This window comes from Hyalella azteca, unplaced genomic scaffold (genome assembly GCF_000764305.2).
Source record: "Hyalella azteca isolate HAZT.00-mixed unplaced genomic scaffold, Hazt_2.0.2 contig14467, whole genome shotgun sequence".
NCBI classification, from domain to species: Eukaryota; Metazoa; Arthropoda; class Malacostraca; order Amphipoda; family Hyalellidae; genus Hyalella; species Hyalella azteca.
Window position 1 is genome coordinate 88,999 of NW_025944349.1, and position 22,387 is coordinate 111,385.

Sequence of the window (22,387 nt, forward strand, 5' to 3'; positions counted from 1 at the left end):
TAAAATTTTAAGGAAATCATATCGTAAGTTGTCGGCAAAAATTTAATCCCTGAAGCTACGGTAAAATTTTTATGTTTCAGTCGATTGCCAGAAATTCCTTGTATAACTCAAAAAACATTTCGACTTCATGCATATTCAGCAAACTGCTGGCCTCTAAATTTATTTTCAAAGTAACACTGCATATTGAATCAGTTGGCAATGCAACGAATGCACAACATTAACCGCACACCGGATGATACAGTGGAAATCATGTAGCTGTGATTCACAGCTAGAAATTCAGAAACTTTAGAGTTTTTTGGTTTACATAAAAAATATGGAATTGCTCGATATGTTGCGATGCGTAGTAATTGGATGAATAATTCTAACGATCTAAACACCCTCTTTATGAATAAGTTTGGGAAAGCGTAACTTTCTTTGATGTTCAGAGGCTAAAAAAGAAAGAGTTCAGTAAAAATGTCATCACTCATATTATTCACCGTTTTCATCTCCTATCGAAATTGTCATGAAAATTATTCCTAGAGCATTTAGAAACTTCAAAAGATCGCTTAAACTTTCGCTGAAATTCTATTATTAATTTTTCTTATATTATCCTAATTTATGTTAAAAAATACACAGAAAAACGAAGCTCCAAGTACACGACACTGAAGGCGGTCGATGTCACGGAGCAGCACACGTGCTTGCGGCACAGCTGCGCCTTGCACACTGAGGGTCGAGCTGATGAGAAAGCTTCGTGATGTCCACGGGGCCAAATGATATAACAATAAAATGAACTGAATTATCACGCTGGTATATATCAGTATTGAATATTTCTTCCTTATCGTATGCTATGTCGGCAGAAGGAATTAAAAATACTTGTAACATTTAATTTATTAATTTTAATTTTTAACGTAATTTTTAGTTACAATTATAAAGATTACAATGATTCTTGCCTTACAAACCAAACATGAAAAAAAATAAAAAAATAAAACAAAGCTAATTATTGCGCATGTCGAGACCTCGATATTTAGGCGCCAAAATTGGAATTCAAATTTATTGTGTGACTGGGAGAACGCTGTATTTTCCAGCAAATGAGGTTGTATATCATAGTGGGGATCAGCTCAGCGAATTTAGAGGCATTTGCAAATGTAATTAAATACCAGGTGTAAAATCCTTAGAGTTTTAAAGCAGCGATACACACAAGGTTTGTACCTGTATATCATATTCTTTATGTCATTCCAGTCAATGTCTCCAGCTGACGGCTGAAGTAGGTTGAAAAAACTAGCATATATTATTTATCGCAAAATTTCGATATTTTCTACTGTTTTGCTTACAATAATATTACTTACTAGTGAACCGTCGAATCGAAGATCCCACTCACTTTTGCTGAATTTTCAACAACAAGAAAAACAACCAGAAGCACGGATAACTGAGCAAAGAAATTGAAGAAGTTACACATATCCTCTGCGTTCAACATGCGGGTTCATTGTGGTCTCACTAAAATGAGAAGAGGTGTAACCGAAAGAAGGTATTGAGGTTCATTAGAGTGATTGTGATCACAATAGGTCACTCAAGTCATGGAGGGTCATAAAGAAACGAAGAAGAAGCCACTTTATTTGCCGTCAATGTTTGCCCAATGAAGGCAAGTCCACTGTGCCGAGCTCGAGGCAACATGAAAAACAGCAATGGAGAACCTCCCAACAGGCCGCCCTTGGTACAACGCAGCATGAAATAATGACTTTAAAATACAATCTGTCTGTTATGATTGATGAAAAAAATTCATTTCAATTGAATGAAACGAAATATATACTTAAACAACAAATAGAATCATTCCTACAATATTTTTTGCATGTTTTCTGAAGTAATTTAATGTAATATAATTATATGATACGTGTTCTATTATACATATTAAATAATGATATAATACAATACAATATAATATGATCTAATATAATATAATATAATATATTGTAATATAATATAATATTATATTATACAATATAATATGTTAAATATAATACAATACAATATAATATAATATAAAATAATATAATATATTTTAATGTAATATAATTTTATATTATACAATATAATATGATATAATACAATGTGTGTTAAATAAGATGAGAAGTATGCAGATGCTCGATACATTAATGTCAGGCCAAGCCTTCATCAAATTCATGAGTGTCATGAATATTAAACCCCACAACCCTTTGAGACACCTTCTTGGCTACGGCTCGATACCCATCACAGTAAACTGAAGCAGTTCTTCGACAGATGCTTTGACGTAAAATTACTCTTAATGACACTTAAAAATTGTTATCATTTATTCTCTTTTCGTGTAATCATGTTCCTTGTGGGGCTAATGAGATCCCTAATAGCCTCAACAATTCAATATTCATGCTAAAAACTCGCAATAGAAGGTCTTAACCTACGTAACAGTTTTTCTCCCCCTTTTTTCAGTGACCTTGTTTGATATTTACAATACAAACTAATGCGTAAACAGATTTTTTATACCCCAAGAGAATCGCAAGGAATAATTCTGAAATTCCCAGAACAATTCTGTAATACACATATGAATGATTCGTTGTAATAGTGACGACTGTCTATTTACCACGTTTTTCTTAGCTTCGCTTCGTGTCCGTCTGTCATCGCTTCGTGTCCGTCTGTCATCGCTTCGTGTCCGTCTGTCATCGCTTCGTGTCCGGCTGTCATCGCTTCGTGTCCGTCTGTCATCAAAAATTCAAACCTTAACTTAGAGCACTTCTACATGGATTTCTTCATGCTTAACTATTCAACCTACCCTCGAAAGCTCGAAAATCTATGACTTCCATACTCTCTGCTACGGTAAAATACTCTCATAGAACACGACGATATTACATGAGCTCCTTTATAAATCCGTTTTCAAAGCTCCCGCAGACGCATCGGAACAGAATTTATACGAAATTTAATGGGAGTTTCTCTAACTTTGACTTCATCGAGGGACGATAATTTACGGGATTGTATAACCCGGACATTGTTCGTAGTATTTGAGGAGTCTGGACACCGCAAGTGCCCACAAAAACTTAACACAAACTCACAAGAAGCGTTTGCGGAGGACTGGAATTTTGCATGGAAACCTCTAATGCTACGCAAATCGGCTTCAAATGATATCTTAGGAAAAACCTTCGTGTAGCAGAGGTGTTTGAAGTAATTTAAATAACTATTTTTTGAATTCAAAAGGCCCTGGGAATTAATTATTCATGAAAAACGAGTTATTTTACATGTGAAAACAAAAATTGTCAGTACATCATTGATTTTAAATTCTGATACGCACAGAATTGCTGTTTAGATTGCTTATGATCTCTTGTTCGAAAACTTATTTACTATATCTCTTGAGAAATGCCTCTCCATTGTAGGAAGGTTCTTAAACTACAGCAGTACAGCCGAATGCTTCATCACAAAAAGTGCTAACAAAAGTCGTTGTCTATAGAAGTGCGTGTTTGTAGAGCAAATAAAATGCTTGCAAGGCCTCGGTAATGAGCCCTTTTGCATCACAATCATCCAGTAATTCCAGATAATCACAGGTTGAATGTGCCATCAAAAAAGGATCGAGCTAGATTGTGTCCCTTTTCTCAACATTTCCTCAACCTTTCCCGAGTCTCCAACCTCAGCAAGACGGCATGAAGCAATGTTGTGGGTTTAGTGGCAAGCAAAGGATGAATGAAAATGATAAACGAAAACTATAAAAAATAAATAAACTTCAAATGCAATAATACAAGAATATAAAACAATAAATCGTGTGTTTCCTGTGCTCATATCTATTACACAGTGATCGTGTCTTAGTTTCGGATTCAAGATTCGAGAACTAGCAACAATTTGGAACTAGCAACAACAAAAGCAGAAAATAATGAAAAACAGACCAATAAATATTAGAGTGCTAAGATAAAAATCATGAACACCTCTAAATGCCACCACTGAATTGAACGAGAAAATTATCACAAAATGAACAAACCAAATTAATGATGAAGTAGCGCGTACCTCCGTGGCAGATCACACAGCAATGAATAGGTGCAGAAAATACACAGCGAGGTCACGTTCGAGGTAACTTAAAACCAAAAATCAGAATACCTTAATGGGATAAAACACTATTGCAGTGCATCCTCTAACAGCGTATTCAACATCTCTAAAATATTTTTCATTCTTAGAATACATATTGTCAAAAATAATTTGAAATTGATGAATATGTTAAATAATTAATTTATGCTGTTGAGCATGAATTGAATCCTCTAAATAATGCACTCGACCTCTCCAGAAAAGTTCAATATATTCAACCCTGCAGTGGTGATGGATGCGTGTGAACTTGTTAACAAATCTAGCGTCTAATTTAAAGATATTATTTCTATCCACAAAAATCACTGCTATAAGCAACCCATACATTTTCCTATTGATAGTATGCAAGAGTTCAAAATTATTGTTTGATCCAATCAAATATTTCAGACTATCAGATTAAGAGATCGAAATCAAAACTCTAACGACTGAACAATTCTTATAAAATTTTCGGCTCCTTATTAAATTAATGCAAAAGTCATCACATCGCAGAAGGTCTCACTGTTAAAAAAATGTTTCTCTAATTAAAAAAACGTGAACATTGCTAGCTCGTAATCTAAAACTTATTAAACAAACAAAATTTTTAGAGTTCTGTGAGTTTTTAGCTCCTCATCAAGACACGAACGCTCACACTTTTTTATCAGCTAGAAGATATCTGCTCAATTTTGTTCTCATATTACATCCTTTACGTATTTTAAAAGAATCTACTTTATGGGTTCATCACCAATCTATGTTAATAATTCTTAATAACTCTCATCATTCAAGTTTATTTTCTATTTATCTAAAAATAGCTTACCATTATTGCTTATCGTATATAATTAATGATAATTGTAATAAATGGTTAGAATTAATTATTAATTTTTAATTTTGTGCGCAATAACTCTGGAACTATGACAGTGGAAAGAGCATTAACGGGAGCATTACACTTCAGATTTGATTTAATTAATTATATTCACTCCTTAATCGTTAAGGTTACAGATAAATATGTAAAAGAAATTTTGAATAATAGCTAAATAGCTAAGAAAAAAGAAGTTGCAACATTATCTTTATTTGAATAAAAATAAAACTTTACAATTTTCGAGAGGAAGTTGGGCAGAAACTTTTCTCCCTGCCATTGCCATTTTTGCTCGAAAAACCTTTGCATAAAAATTCACCAAATCCGGAGCTCGAGAAGCTGCAGTAGTGTGCGATACATAAATACTTTCGAAGTAGCACGTGCTATTCTCTTTAAGTTCCTTAGAATCTTGTGAAAATCTTCCACAACGTAGGAGTCGCTAGATTTATTTGCAAATTCCCAGGCTGCCGTTTGATGCAAGTTTCAAAGATTTCTACTCTATTCAAAATGTTTATTAATTGAGGAGTATGTATAAAATATTTACCTCGGCATGCCATTTTTAACGCATTTTCTCATTTATGAAAAAATGCACTATTGTGCTCGACATGTCCGTCTGTCCGCCTATCTGTCCGTATGTCTGTCCGTCCGTGATTTCACGTTTTCGTAGACGAGAAAATGCGCTCTCTGTCACTCACTGCAGTGAGCACTGAGTTATATTTATTTTCTATTTGATGCGTTCAAATATTGAAAACTACAAATAGATATCACTCAAAAGATTTATGTACGTATCGTTTATGATACAATTAAACACCATTTGCATCAATGTATGATTATAAGCTGCGATATCTTAAATATAGCCAAAGTTTATAACCACAATAATTTTATTATAGCAGTTTAATGCTCATACAACTTGTTATCCAAGATAAACAATTTTATTTTTTTAGCGGCTGCGTACCAGTTCAGTCCTGCGCAGTCGCTGTGACCTTACTTTACCTTATGACCTTATGATGAATTCGGGACTTCCTAGTCCCTGGTAACGCTGATGCGCCGCCTTCGTCGTCCTCCGTCTCCGAGTCGTCGCTAGACAGGTCACCCCACCCTCGGGCCCCGGATGTAATGTTGGACGTGTTCCGTCTATTTGCCCTCCTTTGGGCCAGCTGATGCAACATGCTGTTGCTTGTCACTTGCTGATGGTAGTTTCTCATTACTGGACAATCCGGGATCTTTCACAGTCACTTGTCCAGTCGTCTCTTGAATGTTGCAAGGGTGAACTCCCCTCCTCTCAGCGTTTTTGGCAAGGCATTAAAGAGCCTCGGTCCTACCACGGACAGTGACCCCTCACGAAGAGTCTGTACTCTGGCTATGGCACGGTTATTAAATGGGGGAACCTCGCACCGTCTCCCTCTCCTTTCATTGTAAAGTGTCACTATTCTGGAGGTCTCACTCTCAAAGTTGGGAGCCAGTCCGGTTATCATCTTCCAAGTGTACAGTATGATATACCTTTTACTTCTCCTCTCTAGTGAGTACTGCCCCAGGTGTTTCAGCCTTCCCCAGCTAGTAGATCAGGTTCAGCTCCCTCATGCCGCTGATCCTGTACGTGAAGGTCCGCTGCACTGCCTCCAGTTTCCGCACCGCACCCGCCTTGAGTGGCGACCAAAGTTAGCAGCAATACTCAAGATTGGGGAGCACGAGGGCTCTGAAGAGTGTAATCATTGGCGCTGCTTCGCTCGTTCGAAATGTCCGCCATATCCACCCCATCCGTTGCCAGCTGCGCGCAACTATTTCCTCGATATGGGCATCGAACGTGGCTTCAGTACTCATCAACACTCCGAGATCTCGAACTAGTTGCTTGTCCTCAATTTCTGTGCCATCTGATGATAAGTAGCGCTGTGGAATCCCGATCTCTGTGTGGACTCTGTATCTCATCACTTCGAACTTGGTGCCGTTCGAACTTGGTGTGCGTCATTTCAGTCTTGCACAGTCGCTGTGTACCATTTCATGCAGTAGCACTCAGTCGCTGTTTACCATTTCAGTGTCTCTCAGTCGCTGTTTGCCATTTCAGTGTCTCTCAGTCGCTGTTTACCATTTCAGTGTTACTCAGTCGCTGTTCCATTTCAGTGTCTCTCAGTCGCTGTATAATGCTCATCGAAGAGAAACAACTTTTTCGTGATACAGTTCGAAATGGAAGAGAAACAACTTGTTCGTGATCTAGGAGTGTTGATGAATACTCAGGTCAATTTTGGTGATCACGTAACGGCAATAACCGCAAGAGGTAGGCGACAGATGGGGTGGATCTGGTGGACGTTCAGAACAAGAGAAGCGGAACCGATGATCACACTCTTTAGAGCCCTTGTAATACCAATTCTCGAATACTGCTGCCAGCTCTGGACCCCGTTCACACTCGGCGCAGTGCGGCAACTGGAAGGTGTCCAGCGAACCTTCACTTCAAGGATTAGAGGGATGGAAGAGTTGAACTACTGGGAGAGGTTGAGGCGCCTGGGTCTGGACCTACTCACTGCAGAGGAGACGGGAGAGGTATTTCATTCTGTACACATGGAAAATGATAACCGGAATGGTGCCAAACTTCGAGAACGAGACCTTCAGGATTGAGACATATCATAACGAGAGAAAGGGGAGACTGTGCAAGATCCCCCCATTACGTAACAGATCCGCAGTCAGATTTCAATCCCTGCGGGAAAGATCACTTTCCGTGGCAGGGCCAAGGCTGTTCAACGTCCTGCCAAAGGATCTAAGAGAAGGGGAGTTCACCCTGGAGACCTTCAAGAGACAACTGGACGTTTTCCGGGGCACAATCCCAGATCGACCTCCCCTGCAACACTACCAGCGGCGAGAAGCGAGCAACAGCATCGTGCATCAGGTGGCCCAAATGAGGGCGGATGGAGGATAATCAGAGGCGGCGATCCATCGTGGCCTAGGACTGCTATGTCCCAAACAAGTACCAAGATTACCAAGATTACCAAGATTACAATTTCAGTGTCTCTCAGTCGCTGTGTACAATTTCAGTGTCTCTCAGTCGCTGTGAACCATTTCAGTGTCTCTCAGTCGCTGTGTACAATTTCAGTGTCTCTCAGTCGCTGTGAACCATGTCAGTGTCTCTCAGTCGATGTTTATCATTTCAGTCCCGCACAGCGTCAGCTATCCACTGTACCCATCGCTCTATATACAAGGTAACCACAGAACTTTGTCTGTGAAAACCACTGGCATCTCAAGCAAACGATGTCTGGCGTCGCCGATGCTGCTCAGAATCAGAATTGAGATTGCGACCTCGGAAAGGAAAACGCGAGAGCAATCTCCTTTGGAAAAAAGGTAATTTGGTCACATCGGGTTTGCTGCTTCACGTAATCTCGATAATACGAAATTGTTCCGGCGGAAAAGAAATTAAGTTAGGTTTTGGTTGTGTGACGCATGATATTTACACCGAATGATGTTACAACACCTTGGATATATCTTGGTGAACGTCCACAGGATCACACAGCTTTTGGTGTATATTGAAATGGTGGCGGGAATGATGACCTATTTCAACTCAAGTATCCTGCCGTTATCATGGGAATCGATATTTCAACATATGATATGTTTAATACATGAATCAGATGGAGAAACTTCAGCCAAACCTATATACAGTATAGTGACTTGAGAAGCAAAATACGTTATTATACCGAGCTCAGCTCAATGAGACGTATAATATTTGTTGTTCTTCATCTCAGTGCGATATATTAAAAAAAATGTTAGTAAAAAATATATAAAAACTACTTTACAATTCATTTGAGATTTGGCATAATATAAATTTTCAATAAAAAATACAGAAAGAGAAGAAATGCAGGAAGACGTTATTAAAGCATATCGTCTATTCATTTAAGATAAATAGATGACTGGGCTCATTAAGCATGATGATACTAATTTTGAGATCATTATTCCACATCAGGATTTCTAAACTCATGTCATTGAAAAATCAAAATTGCTATCGACGTTATTTTCTCTATTCAAAACCCACAGGAATATAATGATTTACATAAGATGCAGCAAAATCACATTTAACTTCGTACATAACAATAAAACATTTCAATATAAGACGGTGATCCAACTCAAGTGAAAGATCTGTTTTAAAAAGAATAAGAAAATATCATACAGCTACTTTTACAGGCACAAACTGGGTTGGCCTTAGTCGGGGTTTCAGCTGTCACGATGGGCAGATTTATTGCGTCAGTCTCGACCAATTGTTGGCCGGACAAGCAAAGAAATGCGCGCTCTGCCTTTAGGGTCCCAACTGCAACAGGCGGCGGTAGGGATTACATGTGAGTGCCTGGTTTGGAGACAACTTGAATTTCTCTGGAGACCAGCCGCAGCGAAGTTTTCCCATCTAAGAAGAATACAAGTAATTTTTAATGTGCAAGTCAGTGTTGATGATGTGTAAGAAAATATTTATATTGTCTTTCCGATTTTATATGTGTTATATTTTTTGTGTTGCATATGTATGTATTTTATATGTATTTGTATTTTTATTTATTTATATTTATATTAATATTAAATGGCAGGATTTACTTGTTTACACACGTGCGATCGATGACCAGAGAATTCGTTGATTTCTATTATCAGTGAATGGAACTTTTCTTCGGATGGACGGTAGATCAAAAGGCAAGTTTTAGGAAGTAATTCTTATTTATTAACGACATTCATTTTCAAGTTAAAGAAGCATTAAACATTGAAATTTTGGTGGAAATAAGTACATAATATAAGTAACTAGGATACAACAGTAAAATTTTGGACCAAAAATTACTCGGAAAATTCAGAGTTCAGACAAATCCGGTAGTCAGAAAATAGATAGCTGGGATCCAATCTGTAGAGATGAGGAGTTCAGCTATCGCCGGTCGTTTGTTGTCGGGCCACTGCTTGATCACGATGCTGGTGAATACGTTCAGCACAATGCGAGTGACGGTCTGGTTGTAAGCTTGTCTCGCGTGGTACACCTGCCCTCCAGTCTGAAGGTAGCTAACGAGACAGCGGCTCGGTGTCTTGATTGTTAGTCCAATCTGTCCGATGTTGTCTAAAACATGAAGAAGTCTACAACCTTCTTTGAAGCAAAATTTATAGACTACACCGGCCTCTCGGAAAACTCGCGCGTTTTTGCAAGGGTCTTTCTTGCGTTTAGTTTGGAATTTGACATTGTTGTTAAGAGTGTCACATAGCCTGTTGAATTCATCGACGATTTTGAGATGAACTTGCTTGCTTTGAGACCTGCTATGGCAGAGAGCTTGTCTCTGGTGGTAGGAGAAACGGCAGTTCAATGTCGCAGTTGTCACTCCAATACCTCCAATGTAATCCACAACGTGAAGAAGTCTACAACCTTCTTTGAAGTAAAATTTATAGAATACACCGGCCTCTTGGAGAACTCTCGCTTTTTTGCTGGAGCCGTTTTTCGGTATAGTCCGGGGTTTGACTTTGTTGCCAAGGGTGTCACGGAGCCAGTCGAATTCATCGACGATCTTGAGATGATGCTGCTCGATTGTAATACTTTGAGACCTTGTCTGGTTTAGAGCTTGTCTCTGGTGGTAGGAGAAACGGCTGTCCAATGTCGTAGTTGTTACTGCAATCACCCGAATGCAATCCAAATAATGAAGAAGTCTACAACCTTCTTTGGGGCAAAATTTACAGATTACACCAGTCTCTCGCAGAACTCCCACTTCTTTGCAATGGCCATTGCTCAGTATAGTCCGGGGTTTGACGTTGTGGTCATGGGTGTCACGGAGCCAGTTCAATTCATCGATGTTCTTGAGATGAAGCTGCTCGATTGGAATATTTTGAGGTCGGTTCAGATACTTTTTACTAAACGTCGTTAATAAATAAGAATTACTTCCTAAAACTTGCCTTTTGATTTACCGTCCATCCGAAGAAAAGTTCCATTCACTGATTATATTTATATGTGTATGTATTTCTTTTTTATTTTATTAGTACTTAGGTATATCAGGTAACAGTTTCATTTAAACTCGGCCTCATAAATTTGGTTACTTCTTCGCAAAGTTGATTTCGTGGAAATAGTGTATAGCTAAATTTCAAACCTTTCCAATTTTGCGTATTTGAATAGAAAAAGTGAATCACTAATGAGCCTTCCAGTTTTGGAGCGTTTTATGTACGTACATATTTTTTTAGTTGTTAATGAATCATTGACAGTTCCATGTAAATTAAACAAGCGATCTTTTCTCGATAAATGTTTGCTTATATTAATTATGCTTATTCTTTATCGGTTAACAATAAAAACTTGATTTCACGCAAAATTATCAGCATTTCTTGTGAGTATCCCAGTAAGTTCAACAGAGTATTTAATTTGTGATGCTATATTCTACATTTAAAAATTCCTTGTCTGATGACTCGCCATAAATTACTACTTCTTGAGGTCCAAGCAAGATTCCTATCACGGAATCTGCAAGTTAAAAATAGAGTAAACCGCGCAATTATGTTTATTATCTTGACAGAAATTTCTGTGTTCCAGAACTGATTTGCAGTGGTCACCACTTATGGTGTCATAATATTCGCCTGAAAGAATTGCCTAGAAAGTTTCATCAAAGAGAGTCTTGCAAGCAGGGTTGGTAATGATTAAATCAAAATGATTAAATCATGTGATTAAATCACTTGATTTTTTCATAAAAAAAATCACTTAATCATAAAATCACTTGATTTTTTTTTTATTTTTTTATTTATTCGTTTTTTCATATATTTAAATATATTGAGTGGCAGTCTTTAATTTATATTGAGGTATTATTATTCATGGTTTAGTATAAATGTACTATGAATGACAAATTTGTATATAAACTTGTTGCCTTTATAGTGTATTAGGTTCCAATAAATTAAATTAAATAATTGAATTGAATTTTTGGTACAGAGGCATCAAGTTTGCAATACATTGTACGCAGCTAGCAGCTTAGCTAATTCTTATAAGGCTATAAGTAGTCTTTAACTATTTGACTATTTGTTATATATTGATTACAATACACAATTTGGATGTGTTAGCTAGCTTATACAGGGTGGGGCATAACTGATTGAACAGTTTTGAGGCAAAATAAAAGAGTAACGGAGGTACATAGAGAAGAAAGTTTATTTTCCTCAAGATTAGCATAACATACCATTTAAAATACTTATGTTTTGAGAACGATATCAGGAAGATGGTGTTTGTTAGCTGCATCACACTGTTGGAGACTTGGAGTCGTCCTCAGAAGGTTCCTACAGCAGGTTCAAACATATGGCAAGGTATGGCCATAACCTCTGCTACAATAATCCGTTCCCTTAGCTGTGGTAGGGTGTGAGGGTGACTTCTGAATACCTTCTCTTTTAGATGTCCCCAAAGAAAGAAATCGCAATTGCTCATATCAGGTGACCTCTCAGGCCACTGTAAATCACCCCTCAGAGTCTGGGAACATGCGTTTCAAAACATTGAGTGACATTCGGGCTGTGTGAGCTGTAGCCCCATTCTGCTGGAACCATACGTCTCCCAATGCTTCAGTTTCAACAATGTTTCCCATCATGGGCTGCAAGAAATTTTGCAACATTGCAGCATAGCGATTGGAATTCACTGTTACGGTTACTCCCTCCTCTGAGAACGACTCCAAACGTGTGTTGCTGCTAACGGCCCCCATCTTCCAGATATTTTTTCAAAACATAAGTATTCTAAATGGTATGTTATGCTAACCTCTAGGAAAATAAACTTTCTTCTTTATGCACCTCCATTACTGTTTTATTTTACCTCAAAACTGCTCAATCGGTTCTCCCCACCCTGTATATTAAGAGGTTGAGATTGTATTGACCTTTTAGGCAATTATAGAGATTTTCCACCCTAATACGAGTATTCTAATTAAAATATTTAATATCAATCTTTAAATATGTGAACTTAAAACTAGAAACAAAACAATTACAATTAAAACACTATATATAAAATATTTAAATGCAATGAATGGATATAAAATATTTGAATTGTGCACATGTTTATTTCAAACAGTATTAGATTTTTTCATTACTTAAGTCTCGTTTCAAGTCGTATGAGGTTTGTTTGGTTATCGTTCAGTTTATGTTTAGTATTGATTTATTGGTCTGAATTAAATGGGAACAGTGCAGTCAGTCACTCAGTCACTACTAGTTGGTGTGTATAGAGGGTAGAGTCTGGTAGATTTATAGGACATAAAACTAGTAGATCTATTGATAGTGCTGTGCACTGTGCTATCAGCTACAGTCACTACTAGTCGGTGTGTATAGAGGGTAGAGTCTGGTAGATTTATAGGACATAAAACTAGTAGATCTATTGATAGTGCTGTGCACTGTGCTATCAGCTACCTATCTGTTATGTGACTCTTCAATGTTTAGAAGATCTGCATTCCTGAAGTGTTTTTGTATATTGAAGCCAGTTAAATGGTCAATATTTAGCTCATTACCTTGCTCCATACAAACTTCACATAGCTAATGAATAGGCTTACAAATAATTGTTTACCCAAAAATCCCTAAGTGTTAAACACCACCTTGGCCTGCTGGCCATTATTGAAGGCAATAAGTGCCTTTTTTAGCCATCCATTATGATCCATATACTGTTATTGTTAGTAGGCTAATTGCAACATAAAAAATAACACTTCAAAAAGACAAAGAAGATGATAAAATAAAAAATCTAATAAATAAAAAAAATCATAAAAAATAAAAAAAATCACTGATTTTTGATTATTTTTTATTTTCTTAAAAAAATCAAAAAAATCACCAACCCTGCTTGCAAGCCACAATTCTTTGGTGATTTTTGTATATTATTAATCTAATCTCCATTCTAACTTCAACCTTTCAACTTATCAAAATTTTTATTGTTGTACGTACCCACGACTAACGACCGAGTCTTTTATCGTCACTAAGGACACCCCTTAAAACTGTTCGGGTATGATTTACGGCATGGCTATAAATATGTGATATCTGCAAGTATGTATCCTATATTATGTATTGTGTTTCAATATAATGATACAAGCGTCATTTGCAAATGGGTAAGAAATATTAAATAAAATAATAAACTGTGCCTGTGGGACGCTTAATTTCCACGGAGTTGACGTCACTTAAGAATGATGATAAAGATATTTCCGAGTCATAATGCGGGAGCAGCCAGCGTCTCTACTGTAAAGTTGTAGATGCTACTGAAAGTTTCCTCGTAGCTGCGACATGTGTGCGTAGATCTTGTCTAATATCTACATGACGAACTACAGGAAACAATTATTTTTTTTTTTAAATTTAACGTAACAGAAGCTATTTAGGCAGATTTATGGTAATTTCATGAACTGCGCTTCAAATCTAAACTTAAGTGACGACGAGCCAGTCAAATCGGATAAAGCTGCTTTTTTAGTAAATTTTAATATTTAATAATAACAAGATTCATCCATGTATCAGCTTTCAGGTATACAATTTTCAATGTGGACTTTGCCGTTACAGCCGTAATTAGCTAGAGTGCATTTTAATAAATTCCTCGATAATAACAAATACCAACCATCGTTTCTCATTTTACCGTGAAAAATGTTCACATGGTTTAAAGAGGTCCCTAATTTAATAAATACAAAGATAACAGAAATATCAGCAATACAATAGATGGAATTTCACTACTCAGCATTCAATTCCCTCATAATCAGTTATACTCCAGCCCATTGAACCTTCTCGCTCATGCAGAAGCGTAAACTATAAGAAGCTTCCATGCTAAGAGTTCAATGTCTCAGTGACATCCATGAGAGGTTCGCTAATTAGGCGATGTGAAGCTTCTAGAAGCTGTCATAGACGAGTCTCCAAGTGCAAAATTCTAGATATTTACGTCTTAAACTCATTTCTAATTAAATGACTCAGCTATAGCAGCTTAGAATTAATATTATTCTCAAGACTTACTCCTCCTGCAATTAGCCTGCTACTCCAACAGACTCCGGTTATCCGCTTGGTATCATTGCTACCGTGAATTCATCACCAGAATTGCAAAGGTTGCGCGCTCTGTTCTGAAATTACAAGCAATGCAGAGCTACTTATCTACTCCGCAAATTGTATATCGTGGACGGCATACGATGCGGCTGATTCTGATATTCTGCAATTTTTAAAGCGGCATATTTTTTGGATAATAAAATGACCATTGTATGTTTTCAAATTGAAAATTGCTTAAAATATATTATAAACAAAATGTTGACCCATTTTTCTTTTTAAAATGAATATTTAATATTATACCTTCTATCTAAATTAAAATTTAAATGTCACACAGAACATTCTTTTAAACCAAATTGAAGAACTTCATTTCGCATCATAATAAAAATTAAAAATCGGATTTTAAATCGTATTTTCCATGGCGTAGAACTCTAAGAAACTATTGAAATATGTGGCATACGGAGAAAAATAAACCATAACAGCAAATCAAGTAGCAGCGAGCGTAAGGCTAAACTTTACAAAAAAGTAAGAATAAATGGTTGAGCTAATATCTGAAGGCTTTTGTTACAGTGATATGAGAGCGCAAAAATTTCACAAGCCTTCATACACATTAACACGTACCGAAAAATTCGCTTCTACAATTAATTGTTGGTACAAATCAGTGTCGCTACATCGCGGATATTCGAACAACACAGTGGGGATATAAACGTGGCTATCGCCATCTGTGATCGAACAATTTATTAAATGCACGGCAAATAGAATGATTTGGGTTGCACTTTGTGTTCAAGCAACACGCACGAAATTAATGTATCGTCATTATAGAGAAGCCTATTCGGAATTGGATAAATAAAACGAATTTTATAGAGCAAACTACCCATATAAAGGTTCCATAACAATATATGCAAGCTGATAAAAATTAAACAATGACTATAAACGTTAATTAATCTTAAATATCGATCTCAGGCAAGCTAAATAAGTTGGCTTGTCACCTTCAGCCGATATCCTTCAATTTTGCTAAATTAAAAAATTCACTGAATAATTTTTATATTAAGTTCTAATGCAATATTAATTTGTATACCTTTTCTCAGTGGTATTTGTATATATGTTATCTTCAAAATTATCACTTCATGAAATTAATGATGTGATTCTTCAAGAAAATTATAATTTTTCATAATAAAATTGAACAACGTAATCTTGAAACCCGGGGTTATGAGAGCAGCGTCCTGAAGTCAAAATCAAATTAATGAAATGTTGAGTCGGTGTTGGCTTATGCATTAGCAGCCTCGAAGCAATTAAACAATGCTATTATCAAATCTATATTCTTTCCAAACGAGTCAAGTGAAAGCTAATAGAATTAAGAGTGGCTAAGATTCAATAATAAAATATTCTAGCCGTGATGCGATTGAACTACTTTAAATTAAACCATTAATTTATGAAGCGAAGAGACTGAGTGGAAAATAAATACAACAGGAATTATTAATTTCATTAGAATTTAGGCATCCGAATGAATTAATTATTAGTATTTTCTGTCCTATTTTTTCAATTTTTTTAGAATAGCAATTTCCGGTAAAGTTATTGTTAAATTCCTCTTTTTCATATGCACTTTTCTTGTTTATTTTGTTAGCCTGATGCGTGCGTGTCACCGACATTTTACTTTAGTTCAGTTTTATAAGCATCTAGAGTTTCAGTTTCGGTGTTGGCTCTAGAGTGAAAAGAAGGATATGTTTGGTACGTGGAGTTAAATTCTGAAGATCCATGTGGCCATGTATACCTTGACTTATATCGTGTTCCATGTTCAAAATAAATGATATTTTATTTCTCGGTAATACCTTATGTGCAATACTAATTTTATGTAACCATTTTTTACCTTTGTATATTGTTTTGTTCACAGAAACCAATTTTGCAGAGAAAACGGAACGAAAAATCGTGTATTAAAATCCTTCGCAAAACGAATATACGTAACAGTTATCCTACAATCGTTCAATTAAACTCAGGTGTTGACGAAATTTTAAATATGATGCTCTTTGTTTTAACAGATTAAAGGTATTTTCTTTTCGAAAATTTTTTACTCTAATACTTCGATTACAAAATACTGTTACAAATTAATTTTCCGTTGAAAAAACGCCTCCAGTAATATTATTCACGTTATTACTTAAATGAAATTGTTGATATTCCTTCTCGGGACACAGTGTTGGCGATGAACTCCAAGGTCGCGTACCTGGAGTTCGTGCGTGACCAAATACCGCCCTGGAAACGCATCAATAACTGTTCCGTTGCTCTTGCTTTCGAAAAAAATTCTTCTTACATTCATAATGTTTGAAAAATGCAGCAATGGTAAGGAAAAATGCTCACTTAAAGTCATTCGTGCAGAAGATCACCTTCTTTTACGGTGGTCGTAATCCATTGATTTTCATTTATGATGTGCGACACAACAGCTCTTTGGACGGCATGGTCATACATGCATGCAGCTCTCATGTTCATGGCAGGCTAAGGGTCTCGTTTGCTGTCACTGCAAAGCTCCGCTTGTTGACATCGCACATAAAACTCTTGCCGGACGCCATACAAAACAAATGAGGCGTATCAACGCTACATCAAGTATCGTCTGATTGCCTCACTTTGCTAATGACACCGCAGTGCCAATATGCAATTTTCTACGTGATTAAAATCATAAATATTCTTCAGACAATCTTGAATTTGGGGTTGAGATCATTTCATGAAGGTCAAGTTAGGATGAAGCATTTTCATGTCGTGAGTCGTGAGTTCCAATGGAAATATGGTCCCGGTTTCTTCTCGGTATTATTCAATAGAAATAAAAATACTACAGGGAAATTTGATTCGTTGAAGTGTGGGGGTTCTTAGAAACATGTAGTTGTTCTTCGTTAGCAGGAAATGATAATGCGAAATTATATTCTTTTGAGCCTAAATCCATTAAAAGAACAATTGCTTAAATGGCGACGTCATGGAATTATGACATTTTTTAACTCTTGCATAGTTGTCTCCATTACAGGAATTCTCGTGCGTCTATAGAACGTTCCGGTACATCAGGCATTTTAATTCATTAAGTGACACGACGAGATAATTTTCTCGTTGATCTTGTGTTCATTTGTCGTTGACAACAAACATGCCCGTCTACCGTGGACGGCGCTGGAGGAGAGACCAGAAAAATGATCCCTGCTCGTTTTTGCGACTCACGCGCAAGAAACTAATGTCAAGCAGAGGAAAAATGAGCTAACTTCTGAGCTGCCATAAAGATTATATACTTCATCTGCTCTGCCTTTGTGGACAATGAAAGTATGCATAATATGACAGCAAAAATATGCATGCATTTTCCTCGTATACAGAAGATATTGCATGGTGAGCATGCACTTATATTTCCAACAACTAGGAACAGTTTTCAAGAGAGTATATATTATTGCAATACTATTTGAAAGGCTTCTAATTATTATTACTATCATTATGACGTTTTACAGGAATCGTTTAGCGCACATTTGACAATTTTAGGCAATTTATTAACCAGTAAATTAAATAGTTTGACTTTTTCGATAATATTGGCGGCCAACAATTTCCTATTCGTTATAAAGAATTTTTTATTTTTTATTATTCGTCATTCATCCATTTATGTTAACAATAACATGCACACTAGCTTTTGAATTCGAATTCTGAATTTATTTCCGCAACGCAGTTTTGAATTTCCTGCAGTCAGCCTGAGTTTTGGTGCTTTCAGCCCAGTTGTAGTGCTGTCAGTCGCAGCAGAAGAGCCGTCAGATAAAACCCTGCTTACTGACGTTTTCTCAAGCCATGCTCAATAAGATCCTTGCTTACTGTTCATTGTAACCGCACACAAGTCTTTGCATTTTTAAATTCCAGTGTATTTTCTGCTGACTGCTTATTCCAAGAAGTACTGGCCAATTTTGTTTTTATAGTTAATAACATACAAGCTTAGTATGTTATTAATATCAGTATCAGATTGAAAAAGTATCATATGAACATCAGATTAATCTGGCAACGACAGCCGAGAAAATTCACAGCTGACTCCTTCCGCAATTACATATCTGAAACAATATCATAATAGAATTAATTCAAAGTTTAACTTGTGCTAAAATTTTGAGGCGTCGTTTTCCTTAGTTCTGAAATACCAAACATGTTGGTTCGAAACTGTTCATTGACATTGTGCAATCACCCCCATTATGACGTGGCGGTAGGTTGCAGTTATTATTTTCGATTTCTTTCTATAGGAGTACTGAACAAGGGTCCATGGATTTAGCCTAAATAGGATTTAGTTTGTGTCTATTAGTTATATAACACCTGAAATGCAGGTTGAGATTGAGCCATTTTCTGTCAGCCACCTTAATTCTGTCAACATTTGCAGGTGCGGATAATACAAATAACCAAATGCAATCTTGGAGAGGGTTTCATTTATCACCCGTAATTGCACAAAAAACATAACTCAGTACTCACTGCAATGAGTGACAGAGAGCGCATTTTCTCGTCGACGAAAACGTAAAGTCACGGACTGACAGACAGACGGACTGACATGGCGTGCACAATAGTGCATTTTTTCCATAAATGAGAAAATGCGCTAAAAATATATTTCAGTACTCACTGCAATGAGTGACTGAGAGCGCATTTTCTCGTCGACGAAAACGTAAAGTCACGGACGGACAGACGGACGGACGGACATGGCGAGCACAATAGTGCATTTTTTCCATAAATGAGAAAATGCGCTAAGAATGAGTCCTTGATATTTTATGGTACTGATAAAAAGTATATTGCTTCATGGTTGATCTCACGTGCCGACGACACTCAGACGAACCTTGTCTATGTGATGAAATTGAATTTCAGCTCATGACTTCATTTAACATCAAGTTCAGGACTTGCCTACAAACTCTTCAAATAAACTCATTTAGAGTTTTGAAAACTTTTCGAAAGGCCTGCAAACTAAAAAATTCCACAAGAAATTAGGTTACGGCAACGAGCTACGAACCGAAAAAGTTGGCTACTCAGGGTTTTTCTATTGCAAACACGCTTTTTGTTCCTTTGAAGAACAAAATGAATTCATTTTTTATTACTCGCCATAATTAACTGCCGAAGGAATGCTCATCAAGAAAAAACTCAAATTAACATAGACTAATAACGTACAACCCTTGAAATAAAGTCGCTGAGCCAAGGAATTGTCTCCATTTTTTCCCAGCACCCGCTTCATTATTCAAACACGTGAAGAGTCAAACGACGGCGTCGATAGAACGTCCAATAAAAATTCATATCGAAAAATCCCGTGCTTTAGGTTAAGCATTGTGTAATGGAGAAGTGCATTCCTCACACGGTAAAATCTAATATGTATGGGAAGTTTTACCAAAAATTTAAAAGCAAAGAAAATAGCCAGAAAATTCACCATTTCTTAAAAAGGAAAACGTTTCGGAGACCAGCTCCATCATCAGTTCATAACCTAAAACACAGGTACAAACAATTAGCAATACATCCACATTGATGCATAAATCGTCAAATGAGAAACAAACAAGAATGAAGCAAACACGGGCACAAATCTATCTATTTACAATTTCGAGGGGATATGAACTATTAGCGGCATTTAAAATAGGCTTTTGTTTAAAAATATAAAGGGACTCTAGAATTCGCAAGTCGGAAACACCGGTCGTGGAGGCTAAAATTCGAAAATCACTATCGGACACTGGCACGTTGCACTGCTCGGCATGGACGCGTACTGCTGAATGAGGGGGATGGGCAAGCAGGTTTCCTGTTCTGCTCTGCCAGCCTAGTATAAAATGCCCTATGCTCTGCCAGCCTAGTATAAAAGTTGCGAGATGTCATACCGACATACGCAGACGCGCATAGCGCACAACTATATTGATAAACTAGGGACGATCGCATAGGAACAGGAAGTGTGTCTTTATACTTGAAAAAAGAACTGATTTTAAAATTATTCACCAGCAATACATGAAGATTTACATTTGGGAGGTATTTAGAGAACAAATCTTTCAATTCTTTAGCCATAGACTCAGAAGCGGGACCAAAGTAAGGAAATGAGCAATAAACAGCATTCCTATGGTCACGTTCGGGAACAACCTGAGAATATTGCTTAGACAAAAATTTCTTAATTTGAGTATATACCAATTGCGACGGAAACCCATTAAGTGAAAACGTACTGCGTAAAAATTCGAATTCAGAGTGCATAGTATGGAAAGTTGAGCAGATACGAAAGCCTCGGTGTATTAACGTTCGAATACCATTTAATTTGAAACGAAATGAACAAATGCTGAAGAAGCTGGTGCATAAACCGGTAAACGTTGATTTTCGGTAAACAGAGGTCTGAAAACGGCCATTTGATTTTGTGACATTGCAATCAAGAAAAGATAGACTATTGTTTGATTCTAGCTCCATGGTAAACTTGATGGACTTGTGCTGGAGATTAAGATAATCAAAATAGAGGCCCACATGTGAGGGATGCTCGAAAATCAAAAAAGTGTCATCGACATACCGGTTACAGAATAGAGGCTTAAAATCAAGAGGACAATTATTGGCCAGCCATGTAGCCTCGTGAAATTGCAAAGTGAAAGTTTTATTATTATTTACAAAGAATTAAGTGCAAGAAATAATATAATCCTAGTCAGGATTCATCGTTTTGTGACGAATATGTGTAATTTCAGTTTTAGTTTTCAGCATTTCAACTATGGAATGAATTGATGAATATTTTCCTTTTTTTTTGTTGGTACTTTCTTCTGAAGAATTATCAATATACCGTCATCCCATAAATAAATTGATTAAAATCTTTGCACATTAAAATTGTTATAAATGTTCATCAACTTTACTCACACTCTACACATACTCTACACTCACTTCATTGATATGAAATGATGTAACTTACTTCTAGGCGTTCCATCGCCGGACGCTGTAGAGACCACGAATAATAAAAGCAACAGCGACATCGCCTCGTCTGCGCAGAAACAGACAAAAGAAATTATTCAAATTATTTTCATGTATCCTAAAATTTTCTCTCCTCCTTTAAAGTTCTTTACAAATGAAACAGTATTATTGAGCAAACATATCACTAAAACGTAGACTTCAGTTTCGTTACAGGTAGATGCATAAATACTGGACAATATATTACATATATAAATATATGAGTACAAAATATACTAGTATGCTATCCCGAAGCAAAAATTTCTTGCACATAAATTTTAATGAATATCTGTTTGCCAGATATTTTGGATGCAATCCTTCTTGCTCCATAAAAATAAGAAGAGTTATGTGCATAACGTAGGAAGGTAAAATGGAACGCGTGGCACAATGGATCATAATTCTGAATGTTTTATTTGGGTGCGCATAAAATAAATGTACTTCTAATATGATCGGAAAAATTCTGAGCCTTGCTTCCATTAACTTCTATTGCCTTTACCTGGAATATCGTCGTTATGTTAACGGATATGTCATGACGATGGGGAACAATTTTTATTACTATGGTAACACATGAGGATAGACTGGAAACTCATTGAATAATATCTTTATTTAATAGAGGAATAATTTTTTGCAAAAACTAAATTATTTAAG

At 36.5% G+C, this 22,387-nt stretch overlaps 1 protein-coding gene across 2 annotated transcripts in view; it reads right to left on the reverse strand.

Moving 5' to 3' along the window:
* LOC108680184 (hemicentin-2) overlaps positions 1–22,387 on the reverse strand; it is a 44,046-nt gene that overhangs the window by 18,760 nt on the left and 2,899 nt on the right. Inside the window, exon 2 of one of the 2 annotated variants that reach the window (XM_018168957.2) lies at positions 21,705–21,773. The exons of the other annotated variant lie outside the window; for it this stretch is intronic. Within the exon in view, the coding sequence (XP_018024446.1) occupies positions 21,705–21,765 (61 nt within the window). The 5' untranslated portion in view covers positions 21,766–21,773. The remainder of the gene's footprint in view (positions 1–21,704; positions 21,774–22,387) is intronic. 2 annotated transcript variants of the gene reach the window in all.